The sequence below is a fragment of the Poecile atricapillus genome, chromosome 23 (genome assembly GCF_030490865.1).
Source record: "Poecile atricapillus isolate bPoeAtr1 chromosome 23, bPoeAtr1.hap1, whole genome shotgun sequence".
Lineage (NCBI taxonomy): Eukaryota > Metazoa > Chordata > Aves > Passeriformes > Paridae > Poecile > Poecile atricapillus.
In genome coordinates, this window is record NC_081271.1 from 4764610 (window position 1) to 4779692 (window position 15083).

A 15083-nucleotide genomic window follows, 5' to 3' on the forward strand; every position below is an offset into this window, starting at 1 on the left:
GAAGGGACCTTAAAGCTCATCTCAATAAGCACGGACACCTTTCACTATCCCAGGTTGCTCCATGCCCCATCCAACCCAGCCTTGGACACTTTCCAGGAATGGAAGTTCTAGTCTGTTTTCCACATCAGCTGTAAAACACTTTGAAAAAATCCTTCAGGCAGATGCTGACACCCAAAGAGGTGCTACTGCCCTGGACTGTGTGACTTCCAGAGAAAAACCCTCCATGTGCTTCAGGTCAACTCTTCCAGCCATTCTCATTGCTTTTGCCAAAAGAGACAATCACACCTGACTCCAGCAGATTATAGAAGTCTTGGTGTGGCCACAGCAGAGTAAATGATGGACTGCCAAGTTCTCAGCTACTTTTCCCTGAAAACTGCATAATGCCAATGCTCCAGTGCAGCTCTCCCTGAAGACAGGGACACAACACAGCTGTGGGAACTGTTAACAGGAGCCCCACTACAGCTTTGAGTTCACCTGCAGGTTCACCCTTTACATTAATTTGGCATTTGAGACTAATTATTGCCCAGTCGCTCCTTAAAGCTTTGCTTCAAGGAAGGTGAGAGAGAAAAGCCCTGTTGGAGACAGAAGCTGGGCTGCAGAGCTGCCCTGATCCACAGCAGTGATCACACCACTCCATCCACAGCCCTGAGGGCTGAAGGAACAAGAAACTCCAGAAATCAGCCAAGCAGGATTCACATTTTTATTAGGAAAAGCAGAAGTCTGTCTAACAGTGACAGGGTTTCAGTGAAGTGCACAGAAGGCATAGTGCCATTTGAGGGCCAATCACGTCATTCAAACAAATCAAAAATTACAAGAAATCAGGCAGAATAGGGTCAAAAAAAGCTTGTGCTCCTCACAGAGTACCTAAAGCCCTGTTAGGTCAATCTCACTGCAGGATTCTGGCAAGAGCACAGGGAGCTGGGGGGAACTTCAGAGAGGGCAATTCTCACCTCAGTAACACATTTGAACTAAAAACCGGTCTCTTGGAAGTGGACCATGCTGGTTCCAGTGAGCCTACCCTCCTCTGGCACAGCAGAGCTCTCTTCACCCCCAAGTGAAGCTACTACTAAAGTCAGACAGCAAATTAAAATAAATGTAAAGGGAGCCCAGAATGAAATATTCTCTCCTCACTGTACTGATCCTCTTAGTGTGAGATAAGTGGCAGAGTCCTGGTGCCTCTGGCGTTTTGTTTTGTTTGGTTTAATTATTTATAATTCTCAGGAAAAAAACTCTCCAAAGCATACCCCTGGATTCTGCTCAGTTCTGGTTCCATCAGTGACATTTGTGCCTCATGACAACCCCCACAGATGCCAGCAGTCATGTGATTCACACCAGAGTGACCCTGTCCTTTCCCCAGCCCAGGGGGAAGGCAGACTCTTCACCCTGCCCTGTTCCCCAGCCCCAGCTTCCCCCACACCACCCGAGCTTTCCAGGTAAACTGGAAACTGTGCAGTTTCAAACTACCAAACCAGCACTGGGTATGGCAAAAGAAGCCAGAGAAATCAACTTTTCCTGTGCCCTGAGCACACATCCTGCTGGGAGCAGGGACCAGTCAAGACTCCAGTCCAGCCACCGCCTCCAGGACTGTCCTCAAGGTTGAGATGAAGGACTGAAGAGCCTCTGGCTTTGCTTCATTTTGCTTCACCGAAATCTGCAGCTCTGAATCTGCTGCCTCATGCAGGAGCTCTGTAAGGAAGAGGCAGCCCGAGTCATGCTGGGCACTCAGATAAGCTTTCCAGGGCTGGGCTCCAGCTTTGCTCATGGCAATGGTCTGGATGTGCACAACACGAAGGGCTGTCTGGATGGTGTCTGCATGGACAAGCCCACACCAGGGCAGAGAGAGCTGGCAGCTCGTGTCCAGGCTCAGCCAGGTCTTCTCAAACTGTTCTGCAGTCAGGGAAACATTAGGAATCAAGCTTAGGCTGCCTGCATCAGGATGAGCCTTGAGGAGTTCTTTATTCCCTTCAGACACTGGAGTACCAGGGTGAACCTCAAGGACTTCCTTAGTCCCTTCAGAAACCAGTGACTCTGAAATGAAAGCACAAACACATATGAGATGCAACTCCCAGCTCCACAAAGCCCATCTGATGGAGCAGAGGAAGGCTGGAATCCCAGTGCCACCTGCAGCATTCCCTGGGCTAGTGAGGGACCAGCCACACACTGCACAAGGTGATCAGAACACCAAATTCCCAAAGCACTCTGACATTCTTCCAAACAAACCCACAGGAGAACATCCTGGCCGCCCAGAGCAGCTATGGCTGCCCCTGGTTCCCTGGAAGTGTTCCAGGCCAGGTTGGACAGGACTTGGAGCAGCCTGGGACAGTGGAAGTTCCCTGCCCATGGCACGAGTGGAACGAGAAGAATTTCAGGGCTCCTTCCAACACAAACCATTCTGGGATTCTGTGATCTGCTGGCAAGGGGAGAATGGCTCCCAGAGGAAGGTGAGGCAGGTTTACCTGTGTCTCTGTTCCTGGAGTCAGCATAAGGCGAGCAAGAGTAAGAGGGTTCCACAGGCTGCTGAGCAGTGGCGAGAGCCCAGCGCTCTCTGCCATAAACTGTGGCCAGAGTGTTGAACTCCCAAGCCCAGGCATTGACAGGCTGCTTGCTCTGGTCCCCCAGGAGCCCCAGGGAGGGGTCAGACTTGGGGCTGCACAGGACCCGCTTCACTTCCTCCACCCCAGACTGCAGAAGGCGATAGTAGAACAGCCCACGGTCCCGCACGGCCATGTCCTGCTCCTCCTCTGGGAATCAGAGATGCAATTCATGGAGAATCCTACCAGCCACATTTCCCCAGAGTACTGACAATCATCAAAAACAGACTTTCAGGGATACAATGCAAGCCTGCTTACAGGCAGACAGTGAAAGGACAAGAGGGGATGTTTTAAAACTAACAGAAGGCAGGATTGGCTGGGATATTGGGAAGGAATTGTTCCCTGTGAGGGTGGAAAGGCCCTGGCACAGGCTGCCCAGAGAAGCTGTGGCTGCCCCTGGATCCCTGGAAGTGTCCAAAGCCAGGCTGGACAGGGAAGGTGTCCCTGCTCAGGACAGGGGGTGGAACTGGATGATCTTTAAGGTCCCTTCCCAACCAAACCATTCCATGACTCTGTAACTCCACATCCACCAGCCAGCCAGGGGCCAGGCAGCTGCCTAAGGCATGGAACCACCTGTCCCTGCCAGCCTGGATGGCCTCCTCAAAGGCATCAGAGCATCTGAGATGCTGACAAAGCCTGGGGACACAGCCAGAGCAGGTCCCAAAGCCTGTGAGGACACAGGGAACCCACCAATGCAGTAGTAGAGCAGCCTGCCCAACATGTCCTGGCACTCGGCGGGCCGGGCCAGGAAGAGCCGCAGCAGTGCCGTCAGGAGCTCCATCTTCACTGCTGGGAATGTCTCAGACTTCACATTCTCCACAAAGTCCTCCAAGACATAGGGAGCATTGGGGATCTTCTCCCCATGTGTGCCCAGGAGCCAGACCAGCGCTTGCTTGCCCTAAAGGAACCACAGGAACACCAGCAAACAGCTGCTGTGTGCCACATGCTGGCATGAAATTAGCACACTTGGGAGAACAAATCTGAGGATTTATGAGTTTTGCCCCCAATCTCCAGGCAAAAGGAAGATTAACAGTCCTTGTCCATCCTCCCCCGAGCACTGTCACCTCACCTCGCTGTCCTGGATGGTGTCCTCACAGCCAGGCAGTGCCTGGCACACGGCATCTGTGCACTGGGGACACAGCCAGGCCAGGTCTCGGAAAGCACGGACCACAGCTGCGAGAAAAACAAGTCACCAGCATCCCCAAAGTTATAAAAACCATTAGGGGGAAAAAATAAATCATTTCAACTGCCCCCTCCCCACTCAAGAAGCTTTGCAAATCTCAGCCAGGAGGGTCAGTGCCCTGCCTGTGACTGTGATTTGAGGCACCCTCCTTCCCAATCCCATGACATTGCATTTGTCAGAGTAAAGCTGCACCAGGTCTAAAATAAAGCACTGATATCTCAGATTGTTCCTCTGCTGGAGAGTAGCCTCTCTTCTGGCCACTGCCAGCCTTCAAAAAGTCTCTGACTCACGATGCTTCAGACACATGAGGTTAGAATGACAAATTAAAGCTGACCCCGATTCAAAATGAGGCTCGTGAACTTTAGGTCAAAACTTTAAGGGTTTTTCTGCTCACTCAGACACACCAACAGCTCCTGAAATGGAATTCAACAGCTGAGTGCAAGCTGTGTGGTTTTCAAACCTGAGAGCAAGACCAGTTAAAAGAGAGCAGCAGGAACAGCAGTGATGTGAAGGTGGATCTGAGGGCAGAAGAGAATAAAGGAAGCTTGGGTACAACTGAATCAGACCATTATGTGAGGAACAGAAATCACAGAGATTCAAAAGATCTATTAATCATCTTGGCTCTCAAACAGACAGTAAAATGTCTCTGCTGAGCCACTCACTCCCTGAGTCAGCAGGTGGCAGCCAGAAAGAAGCACAAACACAGCTACAACCATCTTCCCCTTTCCCACAGAGAGCAGTTCCTGCAGAAGGAACACACTTTATACCCCTCAACCCACCTGGAAAACTTCTACCTGAAGGTACCAATTAAACTGAAAGCCAAGTGCCTTTGAGGGTGTTGAGTTTGGGATCACGAGCCCCAGCAAGGGCACCTCCTGAGAGCACAAAGCAGGCAGCAATCTGCAATGGTTACCTGAGGTGATGTGCTCCTGCTGAAGCCCCAGAAGCTCTGTCAGAATCCCCACACACTGCTCTGTGTATGTCCTGGCAATATTGGCTGCAAGGATGCCAAATAGACATAAAAATCAACCTTCTATCAGAGTGAAACAGGAATAATGAGCGCAGCTACTCATCACAAGCTCTCTTTAAAGAAAGTCTCTCTCCTTTCCCTTCTGACTACCATTTCTGAAAGTGTGGCCAAATGAGCTTGTTCTCCACACCAGGGACATGTTCTTTTCTTTGAGGCCATGCCTCAGAAGATTTCTGAACTTTCCTTAAATGTAATACAATAAAAAAGGCATTTTACCATCCCCAGTTTTGTCCTTATGAATACTGTCATAATTCACCTATTTTTAAAGCTCACAAAACCAAAACTATCACCTTAGCTCTGCCCCCACAACTCAAAGAACAAGCAGGTATTAGAGCTCCTCCACACCTGCACAGCTGCACTGAACACTCTAAGGCTCATTAACAAGATGAAATGACACATTTTCTCTAGAGCATCTCCTCACAGCATAAGATTCAAGGACTTTCTGCACAACCTGAAGCAGCTCAATGCTAGGACTTCTGAAATAATCAGTGCTTCAGAAACACTGACACAAACCACTCCTGGGCAGGTTAGAGTCTGTGCTGCTGCAGCACAGGGCAGTGACTTGCTGCTTGCCCAGGTACCCCTCAGCAGAGAACAGCCCCTCTGAAAGGCCCAGGGCTGCAGCCAAGCCAAGGTACAGCTCTCACCTATGGCAAAGATCGCTCCCTGCGCCAGCTCCACTGACACGTCAGTGCAGTAACCCTTCAACTCCTCCAGAACCTGCTGCACATTTTCATCATTCACCAGCTCACATAGCACCTCCATCTTCTGGCATTTGATATAGTGGGGCTCTGAGTAGGAGCAGAAGAACTTTTTGTAGTGGCTGCTGAAGTGGCCGGGCAGGGTCCTGAGGATCTGGCGCACATGGCAGAGTGCGGTGAAGCAGAGCTCCCTGCTCTCCGAGGTGCAGACAGACAGCAGTGGGCCCTTCACCCGCACCAGCACATCTGTCTGCACATCTGGGTACTCCCTGGCCAGCACCAGGAACAGCTTGGTGGCTGCCATCACAACGCTGGGGCTGCTGCTCTTGAGGTAGCCATCGAGCAGGTTGAGGATGTCGAAGAGCTCGTCCTCGCTGCGGGGTTTGTAGCGCAGCAGGAAGGTGAGCACCTCACTCTGCCCCCACTGATCCAGGTCAGGCATCCTGCCAGAAGCACAGGGGCATGAGTCAGGGAGAGCAGGAACATCTGTGCAGAGGCCTCAGCCTCCAGCTTCTTTATGGCCTCTGCTCCCAACCAAGCAGACAACCGTCTCCAACAGTTTTACCATGAGAGAACTGCCTGGTTATTAATTCAGTATCAGTCATGTGCACTTTTGCTGGTGTTTAGACCAGGCAGCAACACTGAGAAGAACCATCTGGGCAGAGCAATACCCCTCTTTTCCTACATCAGGTAGAATTACCTGCAGAAAAACTGATTTCTTGAAGCACGACAGCTATATATCTTTCAGTGGATCTGGAGAGACACACTAGAACATACCTGTCCCACAGATATATCATGTGTATTATCACTATAAAAATCCCAAAAGTCTAATCACATTAACCTACAATTACAAACCAAACCATCAGCTGAGGCAAAGACTGCCCAGAAGAGCTGGGCATCCCAGATTTCTCTTAAGACACTAGCCTGAAGTGGTTTAGTTTATCTTAGGATGGCCACCTCCATCTTTGGGTAGGAGAGAGGTAGGTTATGTCCCCCGAGAAACTGCCTCTGCATGGAAAACATGAGAACAAGAGAGAAGCTTCCAGTACTATCTTAATACCAAAAAAAACAAACCTGTTGAGGAGATGATGGGCAATGGGTTTGTTGATGACAACACCTCCCTCCTTCTTCAGGATCTCTTCCAAGGCCCTCAGACAGTTCACTACCACAATGGGGTCCTGGTCACGAAGCAAACTGTAGAGCTCGTTCACCAGAGCACCATCTGCAAAGCACAGAGCTCCTGCCATCAAGATCTACTGCCACACTGCAGTTGAATCACTGTATTTATCACAAAAAAAAAGACGTGGCTTGAACTGGATCAACAAAACTTCAAGCACTGCAAGAACACCTGCCCTTGGCACAGCTTTTCCCTGAGGGTCTTGTGTGGGTCACAGTGACCCCTGGCTGATCAGAGACTGGGGATGAAAGAAAATCATTGTATCACTAAGTCATAGAACGTTATGGGTTGGAATGGACTTTAAAACTCATCCAGTGCCACTCCTGCCATGGGCAGGGACACTTTCCACTATCCCAGGCTGCTCCAAGCCCTGTGCAACCTGGCCTTGGACACTTCCAGGGATCCAGGGGCAGCCACAGGTGCTCTGGGCAACTTGTGCCAGGGCCTCCCCAACCTCACAGGGAACAATTCCTTCCCAATACCCTAAACCTGCTCTCTTTCAGTTTAAAGCCGCTCCCCCTTGTCCTGTCACTCCACACCCTTCTCCGAAGTCCCTCTCTATCTCTCTTACAGGCTCCCTTCAGGTACTGGAAGGCCACAATCAGGTCTCCCCGGAGCTTTCTCCTCTCCAGGCTGAACAATCCAAAATTTCTCAGTCTTTCATTAATTACCCTCCACTTTCCCTCTCTTTCTGCCCTGCAGCCACGACAACACAGGGGCAGCGCAGGAGCCCAGGAGAGCCCTAAAATCTGAACGTACATCACGAACACAGCACCTGCGCGTCCCCAGCCCCACGGCCGGCACCCCCAGCCCCACGGCCGGCACCCACTCACCCACTTCGCAGTCCCCCTGCAGCTTCACCATCTTGGCACAGCCCAGCACGGCCACCCTGCGTACGTAGGACGCCTTGTCCCTCAGCCCGCTCACGAGGGGCTGCTGCAGGTACTCCTGGATCCCGGGCATCCTGCGGGAGGGCAGCCGGACGTCAGCGGGGCACCGCGGCCGGGGACAGCCCGCGGTGCCCCGGGCCCCGCCGCACCTGAGGCCGCACATGGTGCGCAGGGCGAGCCCCCTCACGGCCGGGCTGGGGTGCGCGCAGTCCTTGCGCAGGGAGTTGACGGCGAGCAGCGCCAGCTGCGGCTGCCGCGGGGCCTGGGAGCGCACGTAGAAGGACACCAGCTTCTTCTGCACCACGTCCGGCACCGCGCCCGCCTTCACCATCTCCGGGAACAGCCCCGACACGTCGACGCCCTGCGCCATTAGCCTGCGGCGGGCACGGGGCTCAGCGCGGCGCGGCCCGGCCCCACGCCCCCCGCCCGACCCGCCCGCCATACCGGATCACGCGCAGCACGGCGCCGCGATACCGCGCCGGGTCCGCCTGCACGTGCGGGTTCGACAGCGCCCGGCGGAGCTCCCGCTGCGCCTCCTCGCCGCCCAGGTACGGCATGGCCCCGCGCCGTTCCCGCTCCGAGTGCTAGGAGCCGGTGCCAGTCGCAGTCCCAAGTCCCCGTCCCGATCCCAGGATGCAGTCCCGGTCCCAGCCCTACTCCCAGGCCCCGACCCCAGTCCCGTTCCCGGTGCCGCTCCGCCCACGGTCCCACCGCCCCGCCCACGTGACCCCCCCCCCCCCCCCCCGCACAAATGACGCTGCTCCGCCCCTGGCGCGTGGCCCGGCCCCGGTCACGCCCCCCTCCGCCGGCGCGTGCGCGGCGCTTCCCGCCAAAACCGGTGTGAGGGGAGCAGGGGTCTGGCCCGCCATGAGCGGGACGGTGCTGCCTGGGACCCCCATCGCCGTGGACTTCTGGAGCCTGCGGAGGGCGGCCGGTGCCCGCCTCTTCTTCCTGTCCCACATGCACTCGGACCACACGGTGGGGCTATCCAGCACCTGGAGCCGCCCGCTGTACTGCTCCCCGCTCACCGCCCGCCTCCTGCACCACCGCCTGCAGGTAGGTGTGTCCCGCCCGCTCCGGCCCTCATCGCCTGGGCACCCCATCTACTTGCCTCAACCCTCCTCACCTGCCCTGCCCGGCCCAGCCCTCACACCTTGGCCCCTGCAGGTGCCGATGTGCTGGATCCGGCCGCTGGAGGTGGGGCAGAGCCATGTCGTGGATGAGGTGACGGTGACGTTGATCGACTCCAACCACTGCCCTGGCTCTGTTATGTTCCTCTTTGAGGGTACTTTTGGCACCATCCTCTACACAGGTACATGGCAGGTTCCCACAATCACAGAATCACAAAATTGGTCAGGTTGGAAGGGAGTGCCAGGTCACCTAGTACCAACTCCTTGTTTAAGCAGGGTTGTCCCAGAGCACATGGCACAGAATTGTTACCAGATGGTTCTGAAATACCCTCAGTTAGGGAAACTCCATGCCCTCTCTGGGCCCTACCCTGCTGTCCCTGTCCTTGCAGGAGATTTCCGCTACACGAGTGCCATGCAGGGTGAGCCAGCACTGAGGGGCCGCCACATCGACCGCCTGTACCTGGACAACACCAACTGTCACCCTCAGCGGGCCCTGCCCTCGCGAGCGCTGGCCACCCGCCAGGCTGCCCACCTTATCCGTGCCCACCCGCAGCACCACGTGGTCATTGGTGAGTGCTGCCCTCCCTCTAGCACGGCCCCAGCCAGGGCCTGTGTCCCCCTGCCCTGTCCTTGAGCCACTGCTCCCCTGGCAGGTGTGTACACCCTGGGCAAGGAGACGCTGCTGATGGACCTGGCGCTGGAGTTCGGCACGTGGGTGGTAGTGAGCCCGTGGCGCCTGGAGCAGATGCGGCTGCTGGAGCTGCCGGATGTATTCACTGCCGAGGAGGGCGCGGGCTGGATCCGCGCCGTGGATGTTGCCGAGATCCGCTGGGACACGCTCGTCACCTGGAACACACTGCACCCCACCATTGCCATCATTCCCACCGGCAGGCCCATGAAGGTCACCCACCCCAACATTCACCTCATCCCATACTCGGATCACTCATCCTTTGCAGAGCTGCGTGAGTTTGTGAAGTGGCTGAAACCCTGCTCCATCATTCCCATTGTGAAGGGTGACATGTGCCAGGTTTACTTTCAGGAATTCCTGAGCTCTGCTCCCCAGGTACTTCCCGACTTCAAAGTCTCAAAGGCTGTGCAAGAGTCTGGACAGTGGCAAAGCCAAAGGAGGAGGCAGAAACACACAAATCTCTGGAAAAGAGCCCCATGGCGTTCTGTGCCCCAAGGGGTCGTTTATGAGTCCCCAGAGAAAAATAGTGAGAAACCTGAAACGTTCACAGATATTAAGGTTCCTCAGCACTACTGTGATCCAGTTCTCTGCTCCAAAGAAGGCTGCACTTGCCACAAGGGTGAGAAGGAAGAGCTGAGTGGGGAGCAGCTGGGAAGAGGAGGGGCAGCACCTGTTTCCAGTGAGCACCTTGCAACTAGATTTGCAGAGCAGTATTTGCTCACTCCCTTAAATGTCCTAAAGCAGAATTCCTCACAGACATTTGATCAACTAGTAGAAGACTTTTTTAGGACGGGAGACACACCCTGAAAAATTGTGTGACATTGCTGGTGCCAGTGCAGCAGGTAGCAGTATTCCGTTCTGCTCCATGCTCAGGTTTCCCATTAGGAGAGAGGAGCTCAGCTCTGGGACTGTCTTTACCTCTTTATAGAGGGCAAAGAGGAAACTAGAACCAGATTTTAGACGGTACATCTTAAAAACTTATTTATTTTTTTATGTCTATATCTGCTGTGTCCCCACACTATGCTGGGAGCTGTGGTCCCACCATCTGTGTGCCTTGTGTTCACCTTTCACAGTGACTTGTCTGTCCCCTCTTAGAAAAGTCAGTGAGAGGTTGATTCAAGCAGAGCTGCAGAGGGTGTGAGGTGTCTGCAGCTGAGTAATTGATGGAATGTGATGAAAGGAGCAAGGGGGGAATCTGAGAGCCTCAAAGATTCTCCTTTCTGTAAGTCTGTGATACCTCGCTAACTATGAGTTCATTCCAAAGTGAATTAAAAAATGTTCTGTATTAAGGTGCTTTTTAAAAGTGCTGCCTAAAGAAATACACAAAATGAAGCGCCTTAAAGTCCAATAATCTGTTTTCTGTTACTCTACTAATACTTTCAGCTTTTGCATCCAGCCAGCCAACTGCAGCTGGATGTAGTCCTGCTCTCCTGAAAGTGCCATCTCAACACTAGTTATCAGTGCTTTTTCAGGTTTGTGGCTAGGAAAAGTAAGAATTGTCTGGGTTCTTGAGTTGTAGGCTTTGCAGAGTGGATCACTAAATCCTCTTCAGTGTCTGCTCTCAGCCTTGCACCTCTGAATTCTGTTTGACTGCAGAGCACTCCTGGTAACTGCCAGTGTTCTGCCTTCCCATTCTGCCTGCTCTTGCCCTTCAGTGGCAATTGGAATGGGAGATAATGAAACATCTGCTTGGTGGTGTGATCAGTCTGAGCAGCATTGTTTGGAAAGATTGTGACTGAAGAGCAGAACTGTCTCTGTTAGAGATTTGGCACTTTACCACTCTGCATCAGCTGCAGAGCCCCACCCTGACAGAGCTGGGAAGTGTCTGTAGTGTGACAAACCAGTGGGTACCCCCTACAGCTGACTGTGCCAAACAGCACTGCCAGTGTTTCAGACTGGCCCCTCATATGGTCAGGGCAGCTGGAGTGGAAATGGTAACTGGATGCAGTCCTGGAATAACAAATCAGTTTTTTCCTCAGCTCTTGATCCTCCTTTTGTTACTTTCTAGGCAAAATGTTTCAAAATTTTCTGAACATAGTGTCCTACAGGGCCTTTCCAAGCTGCAGCTACATGGGTTGAATTCCCTGAATTGAGCCAGAAAATGAAATTTGCTCTTGGAGTAGAGCCAGACTGTGTGAAACTCAAAGGTGCCCCTGGATGCAGCAGTTGCAGCAGTCACAAACAGGGCTGTCTGGAACAGTGAGAGTGTTGACAGCCAGAGTGGGGATGTTTGGAGAGCTGTTTGTTTGGCAAACATGCATCCTGATTCCCAACCCTGTGCTTTCCCAGGCATGGCAATATCTATCCCTGTTACATAAGGAGTGCCTGTCCCTGGGACTGCTGTGGGTCCTATGTCCTGCTGCTTGGAGTTTTCTGTGTGGATTATTTCTTAATCCAAATTCAACTGCAGAGCTCTGTCAGGTGGGTGTGAGTGGAGACACCTGCATGTTTTGTAACATGGAAATGATAGTGCTGTGCTTATAGTGTGCTGGCTACTGCTGCTGCCTGGGAGATGCAGGCTGTTATTTAAATATTGTTGAAATTCAAGTGACTCATTCGACAGGCAGGGGAGTGAAGCGCTGCCTGAGCTCCCAAATTCCATGTCCTGCTTTGAGCAGCCTCTCCGCTGCTGGGGAGGAACGCTCACTTTCTGAGTCACTGCTCCACTTGGGCATGTTGCAAACGACCTGGGAGATCTGATGTTTTGTGGCATCCAGTCTTTCCTCTTTTATTCTTATCAACCATTTATTAAAGTAAATGGAGAACCTCCTGGTCAGCCTCTGGGCAAAAATGAATTGTAAATGGTAATTCTTTACAGAGGTAAATCTGAGCTTTAATCATGCACAAAGAAGTGAACATTGCAGACTTCAGAGTCTGGGGATCTGCATCCTATTTCTGTGTCCTCAGTTAAAGCTGCAGAATAGAACACTGGCATCACTTTCTAGAGCTGAAAAGGTAATTCCTGCCACTTGAGGAGGGAATTATCCATCATACAGAGCCAAGGAAATGTAAAATCTCTATTGGCTTTAAAAGGCAATGGAAGCAGGAGAGACTTGACTAACAGTCAGTTTGTTGGAGACCTTTGCCTCATCACAGCAGGTGCACAAGGCATTTTAGTACCAAACATTTCTTCCCTGTTAGGTGTTTAGGATAGCACACAAAAGTATTATTTAAAATGCTGGAAAATAAAATGTGGCATTATGGGGAAAACTGGAATTGCTGACTGTTGGAGCTTCTGGACATCCTTCAGCTTCCCATAAAGATGGGTTTAGTGATGGGCCTGGCTATGCTGGGTTAATGGTTGGACTCTGTGATCTTAATTTAATTTTCCAACTTAAAAGATTCCATGAAGTCTCCTGGCAGTGAATATTCAGCCTCTCACAGGCCTTGTTCTCCCTCACACTTGTGTCCATGATTTCCTATTTTCCTGCCCCTCAGCCTGTCTCAGGGAGCAGCTGAGAGCTGGAATGTCATGGAGAGCAGGCTCTGAGCCTCCTGCTCCCAGCTCACCTGCACTGCTGCCCACAGGTGTGTTTTGCTCACAACAGTGACAAAGAGGAGCTGCAACCCAGTATTGGCTTCACTGTAGGGGATCTGAGGGCTACATGCTTGGAAACTTCAGTTATCCTGGCAGGGAGCAGAACGTGCTCTGAGCAAAGTCCTCCCAAATCTATACACACAGAGCATGTTCCAGCTGCTTATCTCTGCTCCACAGTTGGGAACCAAGCCCCAGTGGGGGGAAACAGCTCAGCCAAGGCCTTGCAGAGGAACAAGGAACGAGCTGAGTTCCCTTTGGCAAGTTTTCAGTAATGTTTTACCAAGCTGTGATCAAATGCTGGCTTGTTGTGAGGGCAGGTTCTGGAGCAGAGCTGCTTGGGGAGGGTCAATCACTGCACTGTGAACAGCTCAGTTGGCTCTAACTTCTCTAAACACTAGGAAAGCATGAGGGAGTGCCCAGTTTATGCTGTGGAGAGGGGAAATTTACTTTCTAGGTTGTTGTTGGGAGGCTGAGGTAAAACTTGCCTGTCTCCTGTGTTCCACAGAAACAAGAGTGTAATGTCATCTTGCAGGGAACACCCCAGAGTGCTGCTGGGTTGGGTTTCTGACTCTGCTTCCCCAATTACAAGGCCAAAGCTCTTCCAACAACTTCTCTCTTCCCTGCTGCAGAGTGGCTTTCTGTTCCTGCAGCACAGGGGCTTCTTTCCTAATTAAAAAAACTGCAATGGTGAAAGCTTTCCTTCATCAGGAAATGAATGAGTTTACATAATTACCTCTACAGTGTGTTGTCACTTAGGGCTAATTCCAAAGCCTGAAATCTCTTTGTGCTTTTTTATGGAGTCCTCTGAAAAGGTATTAGAACATGTTGAAAAGGTTGAGTCATCTTGATAATCATGTGAGGTGCTGCCTTCAAGTGAGCTCCTGTGGATGTTCTGTGGGTGTTTGTGATTCCTTCTGCTCAATTTGGGATGTTTGCCACAGCCACTGCTGTGCTGAAGTTTTTCTGGCTGTGGCTTTGCCCTTGGCCAAACCCCAGCCTGAGGCACAAGCAGCCATGGGTTGTGCAATAAAACCTTTGGGACAGACCTTGACCAGGAGCCTCTTGGAGGCTGGGACTTCCTGAGCAGATGCTGGGGAAGGTGAGACTCATGTTCCATGCTGTCTTGGAGGTCACGGTGAGAGCTGAGAGCAAGAGAGCTGAGTCCTCCATGCAGGACTGAGACCTCCCTGTCCAAGGTACAGAGTTCCTTAACAGTGTTTTGCTGGAGGGGGTTTATACTTGTGCTGCTGTTCATGTAAACAGGCAGCTGTGAGAGTATCTGAGGTTTTCCTACAATTGTGGAATGGTTTAGGTTGAAAGAGACCTTAAAGATCATCAAGTTCCAAACCCTGCCATAGGCAGGGACAACTTCCACTACACCAGGTTGCTCCAAGCTCTGCCCACCCTGGCTTTAAACACTTCCAGGAATGGGGCAGCCACAGCTTCTCTGTGAATCTGTGCCAAGACCTTACCACCCTCTGAATAAGGAATTTTTTTCCAATATCTAATTAAATCTACTCTCAGTCTGAGTTTTGGTAATTTGTAATTGTTATTTTTAAACATTCAAAGAATCTTGTAAACTTTTGCAAGAAAGCCAATAAACATCTCTGTAACGCTGACTTTGGAAAAGTCTGAATTGAGACATGGTGGAGTTCTTGAGTTGATGGTGACTGGAGTGGACTAAATCCGTTCTTGGAAGCATTTGACCTGGTGCCACCTCCCTGCTCCAGCAGGGCCATCCCAGAGCAGATGGCACCGGCTCATGTCCAGATGGGTCTGGAATATCTCCAGTGAGGGAGGCTCCACACCCTTTTGGACAATCTGTTTCCTCACAGGAAAGTTCTTCCTCACGTTCAGGTGGAGCTTCCTGAGCGTCTGTTCCTGCCTGTTCCTCTGGTGCCATCACTGGGACCCCGGAGCAGAGCCTGGGCCTTGCTCTGACACCCAGAGCGCGGCCCGGCTGAGCTCCCTAGGCCCGGCACTGCCCGGCCCGGCCTGGTTGCCGGTGCTATCCTGTTCGGTTCCCGGCCCGGCCCGGTTGCCGGCGCTGTCCCGTTGCGTGGCCCGGCCCGGTTGCCGGCCCGGCCCGTTGTTTCCCGGCCCCGCCCTGCTCGGTCCCGGCCCGCCCCGGCGCTTCCTGCGGCCGCCCCGCCCC

The 15083-nt window shown here is 52.5% G+C and overlaps 2 protein-coding genes across 5 annotated transcripts; one reads left to right on the forward strand and one right to left on the reverse strand.

The window, feature by feature from the left end:
• Window positions 1-686: 686 nt before the first annotated feature.
• Window positions 687-8248, reverse strand: AP4B1 (adaptor related protein complex 4 subunit beta 1). Of its 4 annotated transcripts, XM_058855927.1 has the most exons (11): window positions 8017-8248; window positions 7722-7946; window positions 7516-7646; window positions 6580-6727; window positions 5452-5948; window positions 4688-4771; window positions 4179-4292; window positions 3661-3764; window positions 3282-3489; window positions 2457-2741; window positions 687-2028 (listed from the first exon to the last, which is right to left on the reverse strand). In XM_058855927.1, exons 1-11 carry the CDS (start codon window positions 8127-8129, stop codon window positions 1553-1555), a joined length of 2385 nt encoding a protein of 794 aa, XP_058711910.1. In that variant the 5' UTR covers window positions 8130-8248; the 3' UTR covers window positions 687-1552. The 4 variants fall into 4 exon arrangements, with proteins under 4 accessions (XP_058711910.1, XP_058711912.1, XP_058711911.1 ...); XM_058855929.1 differs by lacking the exon at window positions 7722-7946; XM_058855928.1 differs by lacking the exon at window positions 4179-4292.
• Window positions 8249-8373: 125 nt separating this feature from the next.
• DCLRE1B (DNA cross-link repair 1B) lies at window positions 8374-14992 on the forward strand. Its single transcript, XM_058855931.1, has 4 exons — window positions 8374-8628; window positions 8740-8884; window positions 9092-9271; window positions 9356-14992. The coding sequence occupies exons 1-4, from the start codon at window positions 8440-8442 to the stop codon at window positions 10195-10197; spliced, it is 1356 nt and encodes a 451-aa protein (XP_058711914.1). The 5' UTR covers window positions 8374-8439; the 3' UTR covers window positions 10198-14992.
• Window positions 14993-15083: the final 91 nt, after the last annotated feature.

What these genes read in the sequence shown, in the direction of transcription:
- AP4B1 (XM_058855927.1), bottom strand. Translation starts at nt 8,129, where the DNA reads ATGCCGTACCTGGGCGGCGAGGAGGCGCAGCGGGAGCTCCGCCGGGCG. An exon ending in CGCACCATGTGCGGCCTCAG is followed by an intron (nt 7,647 to 7,721) that starts GTGCGGCGGGGC and finishes GCCCTCCCGCAG; the next exon opens with GATGCCCGGGATCCAGGAGT. An exon ending in GGGAGCGATCTTTGCCATAG is followed by an intron (nt 4,772 to 5,451) that starts GTGAGAGCTGTA and finishes GCATCCTTGCAG; the next exon opens with CCAATATTGCCAGGACATAC.
- DCLRE1B (XM_058855931.1), top strand. Translation starts at nt 8,440, where the DNA reads ATGAGCGGGACGGTGCTGCCTGGGACCCCCATCGCCGTGGACTTCTGG. An exon ending in TCCTGCACCACCGCCTGCAG is followed by an intron (nt 8,629 to 8,739) that starts GTAGGTGTGTCC and finishes TGGCCCCTGCAG; the next exon opens with GTGCCGATGTGCTGGATCCG. An exon ending in TGGCACCATCCTCTACACAG is followed by an intron (nt 8,885 to 9,091) that starts GTACATGGCAGG and finishes CTGTCCTTGCAG; the next exon opens with GAGATTTCCGCTACACGAGT.